The sequence below is a fragment of the Melanerpes formicivorus genome, unplaced genomic scaffold, assembly GCF_026170545.1.
Source record: "Melanerpes formicivorus ecotype bairdi unplaced genomic scaffold, bMelFor1.0.p_v2 SCAF_26, whole genome shotgun sequence".
Taxonomy (NCBI): domain Eukaryota; kingdom Metazoa; phylum Chordata; class Aves; order Piciformes; family Picidae; genus Melanerpes; species Melanerpes formicivorus.
Genome location: NW_027142378.1, coordinates 27501 through 45000, shown reverse-complemented (window position 1 = coordinate 45000; position 17500 = coordinate 27501). Strand labels below are relative to the sequence as shown.

General features: G+C 43.8%; 1 protein-coding gene across 3 annotated transcripts in view; it reads right to left on the bottom strand.

The window, feature by feature from the left end:
• PROX1 (prospero homeobox 1) overlaps positions 1 to 17500 on the bottom strand; it is a 52270-nt gene that overhangs the window by 12663 nt on the left and 22107 nt on the right. For all 3 annotated transcript variants that reach the window (XM_068153410.1, XM_068153411.1, XM_068153412.1), the window contains one exon: positions 17163 to 17357. In XM_068153410.1, coding sequence (XP_068009511.1) covers positions 17163 to 17357 — 195 coding nt within the window. The remainder of the gene's footprint in view (positions 1 to 17162; positions 17358 to 17500) is intronic.

Genomic DNA, 17500 nt, shown 5'->3' with positions numbered 1-17500 from the left:
GGGTGGATGGTAGAAGTAATGAGAGGGCTTCTTGGAGCAGATTTTTAAGCACCCCCATGAGATGGGATCAAAGGCCTCCAAACCACGCACAAGGCAACCATAAAGCTATTCACCTTGTCGGGGGGGCAGAGGGAGAGGATTAGACGTCAATTTTCAGTACGGGGTCCCATGTTTAGAAGTACCAAGACCAACGCAACCGTTCTAATATTGTAACAGCGTCAGACAACTGCTTGGCTGTAGCACACAAATCTGAAGCTCCTTCAGACAGGGACAGCTGGGCTAAGCTTGAAACCTTTTCTCATACGATGTCTAATCTGCGTTAAACTGCAGCTCCATTTATACGACGAGGCTGGCCGGAGCGTACCTCCAGACTTTGCCTGTGGTGTTGTGCCGGAGTCTGATAGTGTGTTGTATTACTAATGTTCCAAGAGTAAACACACTTGTAGGAAACAGCTATAGTTCAAGGCTGCACTTCAAAAAACTAAATGTTTCATCAGTCTTACCAGGGGAACAAACGGCAATAACACTCTGTATCATATTTTACAAAGCTTCAAAAGAACAATGTCCCGTTGAGTGAAATTCAGTAGCATTCTGTAAACATTAATTTAAGGAAATCAATAGGCTCTGTGAGCTAAAGCCATATTGCAAGATAAACTGGCTGGAGTGCTACTTTGTCAAACAGATTTTAGTTTTCTCGGCTAGATAAAGACGGTTTCAAAACGGGGTAGCGTGTTGCAACCAAGGCTTGAAAACTATGTGGCCTTCAAACAGTCTGCTTGTTCCTACTGCAAAGCTGGACAAACATACTTTAAAAATGATAAGATTGGTCCAGGATTGATTTTACTTTCAAATTTTATATAGGCTAGAATTCTTGGTGAGTATGTGTTTAGGGTTTGGGTTTCTTTTTTTTGTTGGATCCTAATTATGAAGAGGAATAAATAAGGGCAGCACAGACAGCCCAAGATGTCAGGCTGCCAGGAGAGGTTAAATTATGTAGAGGTGGCACTTTTTTTTCTCTCTCTCTCTGTTTTTTTTTTTTTGCATTTGCATTTGCAGGACATTATGGATTTAAAAAGTCTCTATCTGTGTTGACCTGGTGGGCAACAAGTCACCTTGCCAAATAGGAAAGCCAAAATCTCTAGTGGATGCAAGGATCAGAGGTCTTCAGCTGGTGAAGGCTGCTCACGTTGCAGAGCACAAGGTCGTGGTAATGGGAGGTAAACAGATTGGAGGTGGTAAGAGGAGGCAGGCCAGATTGCTCTTCTAGTTGGATGATCTAGACAGTGGCTATAGAGAGGAACTCCATAGGGAACCTTTTAACCTAAGCATAATGCATAAACAGCATCTATTAGACAAGTGATGGAGAACATACCCAGGATGATAAGCAAGTCCACTACAGAGCAGCAGTCTCAGGATGGGCAGCTCCATGTCAGATAGCTTTTATGTATGCACAATGGTACACACCAGTACAGGTACAGCAAGAGCAGAAGAGATTCAGGGGGGAACCTCATACAAAGCACAAACTAGATGTGAACAGGCACCCTCTACCCCCAAAGTAAGGGTAAGTCATACAAAGCATGAACTAGATGTGCACAGGCACCCTCTACCCCCAAAGTAAGGGTAAGGTGAGCTCTACAGGCACAGTGCAACCTTAAAGAAGATGCTTGAGAAACTCCACTTGCATCACCTACATGTAACCCTGAGCCTCTTCCTCACACAAGGAAGATTTAAGCCTATGGGCTTTGAGGGCAAGTTGGCACCTAAACACATATTCCCATACCCACAGCCTGTTGTGCAGGAAGCCTGTCAAGGACAAGCCCTTCCACTTCCCTCCCTACCTGAGAGACACTGTGTGAAAGCAACGCTAGGGTCAAACCATCAGTAGGGCAATGAGGCATTACACTACTTCTGCAGCCACTTCTCTGCAGGCTTGTGGGGAGGCTCATTACACTGGGAGCAGACCCTTCCTCACATGCATCACACAGAGCCAGGGATCCCCCTGCTTTTAACGAAGAGCTGCATGGCAGCCCACCTATCCACCAGGCCCTCTGAAGACTAGAAACTTGCACAATTAGCAGCTGCTAGGACAGATCTGCCACCGTTTCCAGGATAACACTGCCCTGAGCAGCACTGGTTGGTTTTCCTGTGCTCACAAGGGCAGCGTCTGCAGTATCATGCTCGTGTCCTGGCTCCTGCCATGTTTGTTCAGACCATCACCTCCCCTCATGCACAGGCTCTTTTCCCTGAGTGCAGTAAGCTGCTGTGTGGGACCATGTCAGCACTGCGAGTTGGTGTGGCAGCATATCAAGCAGGAGGCTTTGGCTTCCACACAGGAATTGGAGGCAGGTTTTGGAGTAAGTTGCTACACTTTTTGGCGTGAAAGCCACGACAGCATATGGCCCAATGTTCTCAGTTTAAGTCTGACACTTAACATTATTTAACAGTTTCTGTGTTAGGTGCTTTATAAGGTAAAGGAAATTAACAATTTTCAGCTAATTAGATCACTCAATTGGCTGAACATCCTGGACACCTCTTAGAAAAAAACAGGTTGGCTCAGGCGATGGAAAGGCTAATGCCTCTTCCATTATCACTTATGAGGAGAGGGAAATAGTTGGAAAGGATGCTTTTATTTTATAAACACAAATGAAAAATAGCTCAACTATTGGACACTCCAGTGAACACACTTTTCTCCCAACTACCACCTTTCTAGAGAGTGGGGTGTCAGTTTGCCCGCCGCTACATGTGTCTCAATTCCCCTGGCTACAGCAGCAGCTCTCTGGTGCCACCACGGTCTGCATGTCCTGCCTTCAAGTTTCCTCTCGTGGCTCCTGCTGTACAAATCTGTTAAGAAACAGATTATTTTTTGGAAAGAGATAAAGATGGGCAAGAAATTGGGTGGCTGTTCAGAATGGTCTGCTCTCCCACTGTGGGGCACAAAGAGAAGCCCACTCATTAGGGGCAGCACTAACAACGGCTCTCAGCCTGGCATTTGGGAAGGGGGAAGCATTAGCCTGAGTCCAGCTCAAAAGAGAAAAATTAGGAAAAGAACAGAGGTTGCTTATTGCATTCAGTGTTACACTGTAGCCTTTTTACTCTTTGTAAGAGCTGGAAAACACATGTTCCTCTAACAATTTAAGAATGCACTTTAAAAGTGTCTGAAACAAAGCTGAGACGCCTTATCCCTTGAGGAGAGTTTGGGGCACTCGTAATCTACTGCTGGCTTACTGTTATCTCCTCCACCAAGCTCACAAAGAGGAGGGAGAATGGGCATAGCTCTTACAAGGAAAAAAAACCACTGACAGAGGGGCTGCTGAGATGCCTGATATTATCAGGGAAGTGAAAGTGGTAGTGCAGTGAAAATGGATACGGCGTGATACATTAGATTTAATCACTTGCATTTCAATTAAGCTTTTCCACAAATAAAGATTGGGAAGTACTCAGCAGGCTCCCCGCGCGGCTGGAGCACCAAGAGCCATTGGTGCTTTGTGCCCCGGCTGGACGCACACAGCAGCGCTTCTGCAGCTCGCTGGGGCTGGAACTCCATCTCGCAGGGTCCTTCCCATTAGGACCCAGCTTCCCATTTTGCAGTACACGAGAGGCAGCCTACACGTTAGCGCCCCCGGAGAACCTCTGTCCTGGGACTGCTGTGCCCATGGTTCAGAGGATGAGCCTAGCTATCACAGAAACACAGCTACTGTCTTGTGCAAACAACAGCCTTGCTGTGCTAGTTTTTAAGCACAAAGGTTAGCGAGACTTGCAAGTAGAGTGGGCTAAAACAAAACAAAAATCATTTCCACTTGCAATTTATTCAGACTTTTTGCCTCTTGAAATTCAGTTCTCCTCCTCAAAAATCCCTGATAGCATTTTAAAGGGGAGGTGATTATCAAATTTCCTCTCCTGCTTTACTGATGAATTAGAACTGCATGAGATGTAGGTTTCTAATGGAAACTCTGATTGCCCTTAACTTACTGCATTGCCAATGGCGCTGCTGCAGAATGGAAAAATCACTAAGGCTCCTATGGCTTATGATAGTTAGGGGCTGAGGATGTGCTGGGAAATGTAGGAAAGAACTAGAGGAGTGGTGGTTAGTGACACATCCCAGAACCTGCCCCATTTGAAGGCTGAAGAAGAAATAAAGCTCACATACACTTAACTTTAACTCAGTCCCATTGCGGTGAAATGCAATCTGCTACGAGAGGCTGCTCACAATGCCAAGCAGCATATTACACACCTGCTGCCAAACTCTGGCAGGTACCACTTACAGGCACCCACAAAAAAAACCTGTCCAGAAAAGTGAATACAGGAATGAGCACCCAATTTTGGCTCTGCTGCAGGGACAGCAGAGAGGTTATTGCATACTCTTCTGGACACATCAGCCCAGGTACTCAGAAGGACCCGGAGGCACAGCCTGGGCTGTGATGAGCAGGTATGTCTCTCATCAGCCTTAAGTCCTCCACTTTCATGGTGTATCTCCATGCACAGAACAGCTGGGCAGGCTGAAAGTGCTGGTTTATAGAACATGTAGTGTACAGGGATTTTTCAACGTCCAACACTCTAGTAGAAGTGGTAAGCAAAAGCTTGTACATCTAGAATACATTTCACATGGATAAAAATGTCATTATCAGTTAGTAAATATCTGTAATTGGTGTTGCTTGCTCTTGCACACTCTTCCATTGAAGTCACTTTGTCTTCTGGGTCTGCCCTGGAAATCTCCAGCTGTACTCTCGCCCTTGGTTTGCATGTGTTGGGGTAGGGGGGAGTGAGGACAGAGGTAGGGAGAGGGATGGGAAGCAGGTGGTGTTTAATCAGTCTGGCAGGGAAACAGGCAGTAACCGGGTCCTTTTGGGGGTGTCATGAAGGTGGTAAGCATGCCCTCTGGCAGGCAGGGTACCTCCTTTCCTCTTTCCCATGGCAGAGGGCAGGGGCATGGGAAGGGAATGGTTACGGGTGAGGGGTGTTGCAAATGAAGCTGGCTCCACTTGCCGAGGCTCCCCTCATTAGCTCTGACAAACCTCCTCCCAACGTAACCATGCTTTTATGGGCATCTGGAGCCCAACATGATGAGATAAATTGCTCCATCTATTCCAGCCTGAATCATGTGGTTAGCCAAACTGGGATACAAATACCCCATTACAAGCTTCAGTGGAGGACCTGACAGGAGCTCACAAGTCTGTGAGGTTAGAAGATGAAGTCTTATGTCCTAATGGACAGAGCTTCCTCTTTATCCCTTATGGAAGGAAATAGTGCGACTCCAGACAGTGCTGGATTAGATAACCTCAAGGCTGGGCCTCATCTGATGGAGCCAGCCCCCTCTGCAACTGCACAAGATAAGCTACTTCAGTTTCCCCCTGAACACTGATATTAGGTAGTTAAAGGGCTCTCGTTTGCAACGTTGATTTCCCCTCCCTCTAAGAACTTTCTGAAGTTGCAGACTACTGCTTTAAATGCATTTATGTGTCCACACCACAATTCTCTCCTAAGTCCCAATCAATGCAGCAGCCTTTCTGCTTAGCAACAGAGATCATGCCACCCTGGTCAGCGGCTCTCAACACAACCTCTCTATTAACTACAGAAACAAGATCAAGGCCATATCTTTGAGCACTCTGGACCACCGCTTGGACACATCTTTCGACAGCACATTTCCACTGGAGCCTTGAAACTACTCACCCCTCCACCCCCCACAACAGGCAGTTCACGAGTCCCTCCAGTAGCACACAAAATGAGGCCAATCCTGACCATGTACCTTCCCCCTCTGCAGATAAGAAAGATGAACCTTGTCCCTTCAGATCTACAGGGAGAAATCATCACAAGAGGCATCTCACATGAGAGGCTCACCGAGCCACTCACCATTATTTGTCAACAGTCCTAGCTAACCAGGGAGGTCCCAGTTGACTGGAGGGTAGCAAATGTGAGGAGGGGCAGAAAGATGATCCAGCAAACTACAGGCCTGTCAAGTCTGACCTCAGTGCTAGGAAAAGTTATGGAGCAGGTCACCCTAAGTGCTATCACCCGGCACTTACAGGCCCAGCCAGCATGGATTTATGAAAGGCAGGTCCTGCCTGACTAATCTGATCTCCTTCTACAACAACGTGACCCACCTAGTGGTTGAGGGAAGGGCTGGGGACATTGTCTGCCTGGACTTTAGTAAAGCCTTTTACACTGTCTCCCAAAGCATTCTCCTTCAGAACCTCATGGCACAAGGCTTGGAAAAGTGCACTCTGCCCTCTGGATAAAAATCTAGCTGGATCTAGCCAGGCCCAAAGAGTGGTGGTGAATGGAGCTAAATCTGGCTGGTGCCAAGCTATTAGTGGTGTCCCCCAGGGTTCAGTACTGGGGTCTGTCCTCTTTAATATCTTTATGTATTATCTGGATGAGGAGATTGAGTGCACTCTCAGTAAGTTTGCAGATGACACCCAACTGGGTGGCTGTGTTGATCTGCCAGAGGGTAAGGAAGCTTTAGGATGGGATCTGGACAGGTAAGATCAGTAGGCCAAGACTAATTGCATGAAGTTTAACAAGGCCAAGTGCCAGGGCCTCCACCTGGGTCACAACAACCCCATGGTAAGCCACAGACATGGGGATGTGTGGTTGGAGAGCTGTGACTCGGAGAGGTACCTGTGGGTATTGGGTGGAAGCTGACTGAATATGAGGCATCAGTGTGCCTAGGCAGCTGAGAAAGCCAATGGCATCCTGGCTTGTGTTAGAAATACTGAGGCCAGCAGGAACAGGAAGGTGACTGTCCCCCTGTACTCAGCACTGGTGAGGAAACACATTGAGTATTGTGTTCAGTTCTGGGACCCTCATTACAGGAAGGACACTGAGGTGCTGGAGCATGTCCAGGGAAGGGCAACAAGGCTTGTCAAGGGCCTGGAACACATGGCCTATGAGGAGTGTCTGAGGAAGCTGGGGTTGTTCAGTCTGGCAAAGAGGAGGCTGAGAGGAGACCTCATTGCTCTCTACAACTACCTGAAGGAAGGTTGGAGCGAGGAGGGGGCCAGCCTCTTCTCCTTGGTGGCCAGCAACAGGAATAGAGGAAATGGTTACAAGCTGCACCAGAGGAGGTTTAGGCTGGATGTTAGGAAGTATTTCTCCACTGAAAGGGTTATCAAATACTGGAATGGTCTGCACAGGGCAGTAGTGGAGTTGCTGTCCCTTGAAGTGTTCAAGCAGAGTGAGGACCTGGCACTTAAGACTTTGTACCAAATAGTACTTCTTAACTTCACTTCTTGTGTTATTAACCTCACTTCAATAGGATACTGAACCATGGCTACTTCACCTCTGAGATTATACCTCTCTCGCACAGGTGAAGGACACACGGACCTCATGGACCCTGCATTATTCTGCTAATGCTTCCTCACAGCGTCAGTATTTTGCCCTCACAGATTTTAAGATGCTGTCTTTGAAAACAGCATCCCCATTGTTCTTCATATCAATGTTGGAAGGTCTCTCCACCAGCAAATCTGTGCTGCCACTGCTCTCTCAGACCAGGAACACCTGCTTTGAGAAAGGGAGGACAACCCCTCAGAAAGCTGGCCCAGAAACCAGCACAGGTCACAATGCTGCTAAACCTCTCCCAGAGTTTCCAAAGCTATGACAGTTTGCTAATTCACATTACAAGAGCCTGACTTGCATCCATTTTAAAGCATGTTGAAGATATCAAGCAAACAGTGTTCTGTGTGAAGGTGACCTCTTCAAAGTCCTATAGGACAGGCAATGCTATCTGTAAGACTTCTGTTAGAGTCAGTCACACTACCCTGACCCTGCACTGTGAGACGGTATCGCCTGGGACCTCCTCTTTTGGCAAGTGCTCCTTACAAAAATAAAAACAATGCACCCCCTCCACTCCACACCCATGAAGATGATGGCTCTGGGACTCCAACTTCACGTCTGTATTTGATTTTTAGCTGTAAAATAAACAAATGAAACTTTTTCCCCCAAAATTAACTTTCAACATATATTCACACACATGACTATAGAGTCACAAAACAAAAGAGAGCTCTTCAACTGGCACAGATTAATTAGCTGCAGCACATGCTGGAGCTGATTTACACCAGAAGCTAAGAACACAGCCTAGAATTTAGTTCAGTGTCATGGAGATAAAAAACATGGGGTGGGATGCAGAGGGGAAAAAATCTTACAAAGCTAGTAAGCTAACCCACTACTTCACATCTCTCTAGTATGACATTTATATAGAGAAGCTTAGCTAAAGTTTAGAAGATGAAACATTTTCCTCAGTTTTCACAGCACCCAAACGTTCCATGTCCTTTTAACATGACACTTCAAAACAGGATGTAAGAAATTTCAGCTGATCAGCTCTCATGAACGCTCTCCTCCTTCATTAGACACTGCTGCTTCGCCAAAAGTTCTGAGTGGGAAATTCATCTAAGTTGTCTAAAAGAATTGCCTAAGTCTGGAAGAGACATGTGCAACTTGCATGTTACCCCCTACCAAACCCAGGATTCATTAAACAGTAAGAGAAACTGCTGGTTTATTTTCCTTTTTCTCTTCTTTTTTTTTTCTTTTGCAAACATCAAGTTGTAAATTTGAACTCCCTAGCCCAATGAGCTCTTTCTGTATTCAAGATGAATGAAAAAGCATTTCAGGTTATGAGGGATAAGAATTTATGTGAGTGAGGGATGACATGGGTTAAAATTCACCTTGCTTCTCAATCCACGTCTATGATGGGTTTGGGGAGAATGACGGACATCTGGAAATCAGTTTTACATAGAAAAATAGAAAACAGGGAAGAACTAGGAAGATGAATAAAGGCTCATCACAGACACAAAAGACCAGAGCGAAAAGAAGCTTGGATTTGGGTATTCTTGTCTGGCAAGGAGGCAGGCAGTAAGGCTAATGAAGCATTTGCGATATGGGACGTATGCCAGCGTAACAAAGAAGATGTGCATCAGCTCTGCAGATGTGCCAAAGCCCCCAGAGCAAAATAATGACATAATCACCATCAGTGTCACAGACCAGACTGTACACAAGGTGACATGGGAGAGAATAAATAAGAGTCTTTAGAGGCCCGTAGTACACACACGGGAAGGAATAGCCATTCCTCACAACTGCCACAAGAGAGTGGCGAGATGTTGGGTATAATGCGTGCAGCTAGCAAAAGAAATCTTGAATTGTGCGAGGCTAACGCACTATAAATTGGTGCTCTTCTCCATCTCCAGTTGACGTTTCAATTCCCAGAACTCCTTGTTGAATGCAAAATGAAATGGCAGTAGGAGCCGGAAGAGTTTGCCAAGTTTTGTTTTGTTGGGTTTTTTTTTGTGTTTTGTTGGGGGTTTTCTGGGGGGGGTTGGTTTTTTGTTGTTTATTTTTTTAGGAAGGGGTTGTTTTGTTTGAGAAGAGGATGGGGCAGTGAGAATGAGTACCGGTAAGTAACTGCCAAAGGAAAAGCGAAAACAAAACCCCCCCAAACCAAAACATGGCACACCACTACTACATGCAAACATGAGTCCAGGCACAGAAACCCTGCACCATTCAGATGGAACCAGCCTAGGATTCCCCCAAAGCAAAATTAGAAACAACTGAGGATGAGTTTTGCCTTTTTTTGGGGGGGGGATGATGGTGTGTGGGGGGGGGTGGGGGTGGAGAGGTTGCGGGGTGGGGGTGTGCTTTCTGGCTTACTGCTATCTGTGAACTAAACCAGCAAAAATACCACTGAAATATTTTTTCCACACTAAAAGACAAGATTACTATTTTATTGATCAGTAATAAAACACCGCTTAGGGCAATTTAGTACTTAACATGTTATTTGCGGTGGGGAGTAATCTGAAAAGCTCTGAGTAGCCTTAAATCATTTCACAACAGCTCTTCTGGCATAACAGCAAGCGTTTGCCTCTGTACAGCTGTGTGATTTTTGTGGTGTGTATTTATATATTTATTTTTTTTTTTTCCACAAGACTTTTGTCAATTTTTAAAGGGAACATCTGTTTGATGAAGTAGAACACTGGTAAGTAATCCACAGGCCTAAGCGGGCAAACGGTGAAAGAGCAGCAGATCTGCTGAAGGCGCCAAGAGGACTCTCGCAGAAGGAATGCTCAAGTACGTAATTGTTTGCAGGATCTGGCCCTACAAGAGGAGCTCAGAAGAACAAAGCACTTGGCTTCACCAGTGTCCCTTTTCATTGCTTCTAATGAAAGATTCATAAGAATAACTTTAATTTTTTATGATCTTTTGGGGTGGTTTTTTTTTTTTGCATTACTGTATTAGCTGCATCTACTTTGTAGACGATTTCTTCTTAAATACAGAAAACCTGTTTCAAAATGCCAGGCATAATAACTTAATCAGTACAATAATTCATCTTGATTGTTGTGCACTCCTTCTTAGCAGTAAGGAAGTGAGATGGAGCCCAGAAAGCGTTTTGTGTCATTATTCTTTTTCACTGCAAAGTGATGTATTTATGAAGAATGCAGGTGGAGGTCCAAGAGTGGAGTTCTTTATCTTCCATACCCCACTCCCCCCCTCCCCCCTTTTCCTTTTTTTTTTTTTTATTAAAATCTCCCTAATTTGCTAGTTAAACTGCTCAGTGGAAGACTGATTGTATTTGTCCTTTTTGGCTTCGCCCAATTAATTGGAGCAGTAATATAACGATTGTTAATAAACAGTCCTAATTTGACTGTACTTCTTGCCCGTCTACCCACCACACTGTATCTTTGTTTAGCACATCATCAGGGAAAACAAGGAAGCATGTATATAATTTTGTCCTTTTAGATATGAAGTTTAGTAACTACACCACAGAGGATTCTAAATTAATCGCAGAAGGCACAGCATTAATAATCTGTTTAGCAAACTCCAGCCTCTTTGCACTTTGATGTTAGGAGCAGAGGCAGTATGGACTGTGGCAGTTTCTTAAATGGGGGGAGTGTTTGTTTCTGTTACAGCTTATATCAATGTTTTCTTTGATGCTTTTATATTTTTTTTTGACTGTGCACCTTTCTTCCTTCTAAGAATAAAAAAAAAAAACACCCAACAAACAGCAAACCACAAAACAAACCTTCAAGACAACGCGACAAACAAGCCTGTGCTTTTTGGGGTGTGCTTCGATCAAAGCTGACAGACTGAGTTTTGCATTTATTTACCAAAGTTTCATTGCAGCCATTCCTCACAATTGCAGCAGCGTTTTAATTCTTTTTTTCCCCCCCTTCCCTTGAATAGGAGAAAAGGGGTTCTGAGAAAGTTTTTAATTAGCTAAATAGGTCTGTGTAATCTAGATGAAATAAACACGCCCGTTTGAAAAGGTTGTTAGAACTTTTCCAGCCATTTAATCCATAGATGGCTGAACACAATGATACCTTCCACAGAAAGCTACAGCCACCACCAGCAGCTGTTAGAAGAGAGCTTGCTCCCTGCTCCTATTGATAACCCTTTGTGGAATGAAGAAAAAGAGCTGAGGGAAGGAGAACTGAATGTCAGACAATAGACATCGCTACACACACTGTCTCTGAACTTTCCTCATCTCTGAAGGACAATTAATTATGAAGGCCTTTGGGGTAGGTCGAAGCAAGGGAAAACCTACTGCTGGCCCAGCACTCCAGCCGCTATCTCTGTGTTTGTTAAATGGTTGTGCCTGTTGGGGAACCAGAGTAGCAGCCACCAAAATAGCCAATAGATCATTTAGGAAAAAAGAGCAAAAGATTTTTTCATGTGTGTCTGTCCTTGTATAATTCTATTCTCACTGTGAAATCATCCATACACAAAACACAAGGACAAATTTTTCTTTTTTTTTTTTTAGAAGAAGAACCACAGGGTAGGTTACAGTCAGAAACGGCCTCTCAGTGGTGTGTTAAAAAGGATGGTCTTTTCACCAAATCATTTCACAGAGGCAAAACAGACAAACACAAAGAGTTGAGACTTTTTCTCCTACATTAAATAGAGTAACTGATAAGGTCAGACATATGATACCTAAAGACATGAATCTGTGAACTCTTGAAGTCAAAGGACTTCTCTGTGCAAAGGAACAATCTTTCAAAGGAAATAGATCATAGAACTCCACTGAATCCCCTTTAAACTTTATGAAGCAGGAGGAGAAAAAGCTCTAAGTAGGGAAGCTTGACAGAAGAGCCTTGAACTATTTTCTGAAGGAAAGATGAGACCCTCCCTAGGCTGCCACAAAACATCTTTTTTTTTCTAAAGGCTCTTCTGAACTTTGATATGTGCCAAGACATCGCTATTGAAAGCTGTATAATTATGTGCTATAGCCACTGTAGAAAATGCTTTGTTCACCACAACAAAGAACAATAAGCAAAGTAAAGTGACATTACACTGTATCTTTTTCTTTAAGAATGTTGAGAAAGGTCACGCTATGTTATAACTAATAAAGCTGTTGAGTAAGGAAGTTTAAAGTTGATCTTGCTGTGCTTAAATGTAACCCAATGACAAAAAAAGCAGAGTGAACTAAAATTGTAATGACATTAAAAAATAGATCATATATATCAACGTGCCAACTTCATTATACAAACACCTTGAATCCAAAGGACACAAACAGAAAAACTGAGTGTAGTCCTGCAACAGTATTCCTCTCTCAGTTCTCTCCCTAATAGCTTCCAACTACAATATGCAGTTCAACTACCTGCAAAAACTGATTAACAAGCATTAACTGATACATGCAATGCGCGGACCTTCTATTGCAAGATGTGGATTTTGTTACTTGATTAGAGGCTGGTTTCATTTATCTCAAAATTTTAACAAAACAAAAACAGCAACTAAAGGAAAAAGGCTTGAGGGCATCAATTACGTTTCCTGAAATCAAGATTTTAAAGTGAAACAGAAGTTCCACCTAGACAGCTCCGTTTCACTTTTTCTTCAGAGGAATCGAGATTGTTACGTTTGCTATTCTCAAATTATCAAAGCAGCTTTACTCTCCTTGCGGCAGATCACCAGATAGTGGCCTTCTGACTTTGGCTTTAAGAACGCTGAGAACGATGTTGAAACGCTACAACAATAAAGCCCTTGAAGGAGGAAGTGTGCAGCTGAGGGGAAAAAATGTGAGGAGTTTAATACTGAAACAAACAACTGTCCCATTAGGCTGTGCCCACTGCTGGTACCACCAGAGTGCAGTGATTGCCATGGCAGAGCAGCTTGTATGGAAAGAGCAATCAGTGAGACACAAGTTAGCAACTTATGGATTTGATTTTCACTTCTCTTGAGGTCAATTTGCACCACTCTGGTTGTGTAAAGAACTGTTAGGGTGGTTACAAATTGTACATGTACAGTGCCTGTGTATTCCAAAACTACTCATAAGTGGCCTCAGTTTAAGTAAGAATCAGGTTCAAAGGCTTCAATTCTTTTAATGAACACCAATTCAGTTCAAGATGAATCCTGCAGATGGAAGTGGGGAAGAATAATAGTTGCTAAAATAAGCACGAGTGGCCAGGATTTTTGATAATTTAGGATGTCTCAATTTTTGGATGCCGTGCTTGGCACACTTCATTTTCAGGGAATGGACTGTTGAGGACCTCCTGACAAAGTGGCTCTCATTAATACATCTCCAGTTGAGCATCCCAAAATGGAATTGGCCTAAAACCATCATCACTTCTGAAAATTTTGCCAGCCAGCATTCCTTTCAGAAGTTTGCAGGCCACTTACACGGCAAGGTTATCACTTAGATTTTATAGGTGGTGTTATTTGAATTGCTTTACATAATCTCATTGATTTTTATGGGACTCAGAATGCCTGAAGTTAAACATTCCGCTAAGACTTGAGTACAACTGGTCTTAATTAGGTTTTTCCCACTAGCGTAGTTTTCCCCTGCCAAAAAGCAGAGCAAACTTCTCTAAAACGTTTCCTCCCCACCCCCTTTCGAAATGACGACAAGTGCTGTAACTATCTCTATGAAAAGAGGCAATCATCGTGTCGAGTCCCACTGTACTAAAACTGCAGAGTGGATTTGTGCAAATAACGCAGCTTGGCAGACGTGTCACCATTGTGATCAATCTCAATAACTGCGTCTGCGAAACCGGGCGAGTTCCCGCGAAGCAGCAGGCAGGCTGAGCTCAGAAAGATGGCGTGTGTGGGGGCTTGCTTTGGTGCTCATTTGCTCACTACGCAGAGGAGCGTGGCAAGTGTAAGGAGTAGGCAGGAGGGCATAGAGTGAAATCGCTAGCACAGGGAGACCTTGAGACTTCAGAACTAAGACTGAGTCATTAAATGCCCAGAAGGAAAAGGAACGGGCATCGTGCAGAGATGTTAATACGTGGAGAAAGACAGGAACTACAAAAAAAAATTGCCAGGTAACAAGGATGATGGAAGAGGAGTGGGATCCAAAGCAAGGCTAAAATCCAAATGCTGTCTTCAGGGCGATTTATTTTGCTTATTTTAAGTAAATATATTGTAAAAAAAACCCCACACCTTATTTATGGTTTTTAACCCTATTCTTATTTTACCTCAGAGCATTGCGTCCTGCTTATTTAAAATCATCTCGCCACAGTCGCAAGTGTCAGCTCTGATGATCTCTGTTAGCATGGATTTTCAAAGAGAGTTATGAAATTATTTGGGATTTTTATTTTCTTTTGATGCATAGCAACACTACCTGACTTGAATTATTGCAGCTGGCATTCAAAAAGCCTATGGCAACACCACAAATGAGACAGATATCAAGTGGCACAGCGAGCTCTCCTCTTTTTCTGACCAACTTTGCCATTTGTGGCTTTCATTCTCCAGGACAACCCATTTTCTCCCTCCCTGGAAGAAATGCCCAGGAGCAGAGAAACATTTTCACTTTTCACACACACACACAAAATAAATAAAAAGATGATGGATTTTTTTTTTTCCCCTCGTTCAAAACTCATCTTCAAATTGTTCTGTGCATCCCAGCGCTGGTTTCTCCAACCAACCCTATCACGTGAGAGAGAAATGTAGAAGAACAAGCTACAAGCACACACATGTGGACACACAACACAGGCAAAGTTGCATAGCGCTGGAGGAGGCATTGTATCTGTCTCTGGCTCACAGCCACAAGGGTACAATGGCAAAGCTAAAAGCGATAGGGCATGTGGTTTGTTAAACATCTTATTTGACTTTGCTACAAGCTGTCAGTTCCAATGTGCTGGGAGAGGAACACGGTATCACAGATTCCTGAGCAAATCAATGGCACAGCCTGATAGGAACCACAGGCACATTTTAGCTGTATCACTTTTTCCCCAATAGTCAAGTTTAGGAGTAGTAAAGCATACGCACAAAATCCACCCAAGAAAACACAAATGGGGAGAGTTTAGGAGTAGTAGTGGAGGTGAATTAAGAGACACAGCAGATCAGACTAATCAGAAGATCAGCAAAGCATCCCTGAAGTATGAGAGAAAGGAACTTTGATGATGCTAAATATGGCAAATGCTCAGTTTGCTAAATCCTTTTGGATCCAATTTCAACATTACAGTACTAGTCATTTTTGCCTTGCAGCTTGTGGGGGAAGGGCTGGGCATTTATCAGGAAAAGTTACATTGGCTACATTTGAAACTGCACGATACACTTTGATGATCTTTGCACTGGATCCTCAAGGGAAAACTAAGATTTAAACTTCTAGGAAGTTCCCATTATACTAGGTAACACAAGAAAGACTCAGTGAAAGGATCTGCAATCATCACCACTTATAACTCCTCTTTCCCTCCAGGATGGGGATAAAAACCCCAAGGGGCTCCTATCCTACCAGCTGCTAGACCTCTTGTCTGAGAAGAGGAGACTGCAATCCCAGCAGTGCCAAGCAGATGAGATTTATATTTTCTTATCTACCTGAAAACACCAACAACCTCCCCACATTTCTTCGCTGAAGCAATCCAATTGCATTAACATTTCAAGTGACGTTTTGAAATGCAGCAGTAAGTGCTGCAAATCATCAAGGATCTGAGAACTTCTGAGAGCAAAGAACACTTTAACTTATGTTCTGCAAACAGAAATAAACAAACCTTGGGTTGAAAAGAAAAAAGCTTAAGGGAATTTAAGCAGACTTTGACAGAAAAGAGTTGGTCACACTTATCTCCTCATATATTTCCTTTTCTTGTATTTAGCTATTATGCCTTGGCATACAGACAGACCTAGCTCCCAGGGGTGGAAGTCTCCTGTCTTGTGCATGCATGAATCCGTAACAGGGCCAAAGCCCTCAGGAGGGTGCTGTGGGTGCTGTGGCACGCCAAGCAGGAAGTTTGGGTGTTAACATCAGCCACACTGAATAGCAAACATCTCAAGGAATATTCTTCCCCACTGTTTCTTCAACTGCCTCTTCTATGCAACCATTCTCCCAGAAAATTCAGCATACCCAGAAGAGAAAGATGGATTTGAGAGTCTTAGCTTAGAGATTTTTTGCATCACCGGAACTTAGGCACTGTGAAAACAAGCACAGCTACAATTCCCCCAAAAGGATTTTAGGCAGGAAACCAGTCCTTTGGTGGACAAATGTCACTTTTGCTACAGGAGTGGGCTCATTATGCAACTTGACCCCAAGTAAAAGGGACCATCAAAAAAATAAATAAAAATTAGTACCATCATCACTTTCCCACTCCACTTCACCAAGAGATGGGATTACTTGAGCCTCCCCCTCATGCACACCCTGTTCAAATGCATCATTACATCTGACTACCTGAACAATGAAAACTGCCATCCTCAGCAGGGAGAAACACTCTCCCGTGGTATCGCCAAGGGTCAGCATGTTAATGATAACAATAGTCTGCTGAGCTACTAGGCTGGCCTGTAAACAGGAATCTTAATCAAAGCCACAAAACCGTTACAGCAGAAAAACAGAGAGCATTTGCTTTGAGTAGTCATTTTATCCTGCAGCTTGACAAAGCAAACGCCACTTTAGTTCTGCAAATCAAATGAAGGAAAGCAGAGGAAGGTAACTGCAAGTGTTTGATTATGCAATTATGGAGCTTTAGGAGACCTGCGAGGTTACTTCTTTTACTACTGTCCCTCCTAAAAGAAACTTCAAAAATCAAAACTAAGCAACTTATCCCCAAAAAAATGAAAACTTTTATCTCTTGTCAAGTCCTACTGAGGCATAAGTCTCAACATAGCAGGACTAAAAAGATTAATTAGCATCATTCAGGGATGTGGAATAGCCAGATCCCACTGGTTACGGCAACAACAAAAAGGTACATTACTTTAAAAGCAGCCTGGACCGTGGAGCTACTCACACATACACAGAAACAAAGATCAGTGCCTACCTCAAAATCATTTGCTTTATTGTAGTGCATGTTCAGGGCCCTGTACAGCTCACAGTCTCTGGTTATAGACAGCTCCTCAGTGCTTGTGACCCCGTCGTTGATGGCTTGCCGCGCATACTTCTCCATCTGAATGTAGTAAAACTCACGGAAATTGCTAAACCACTTGATGAGCTGAGAGGTAATGCATCTGTTGAACTGTTAAATTTAAACAGTAAGAAGAATAAGAGCACTGACATTCCTTCCCCCCACCGAGTCCCATTTCTTTCCTCCCCTTCCCCACTACCTTTTAAACCCATGTATCTGTGTTTCTACTGCAGGCAGAGGTGAGGGGGTGGGGA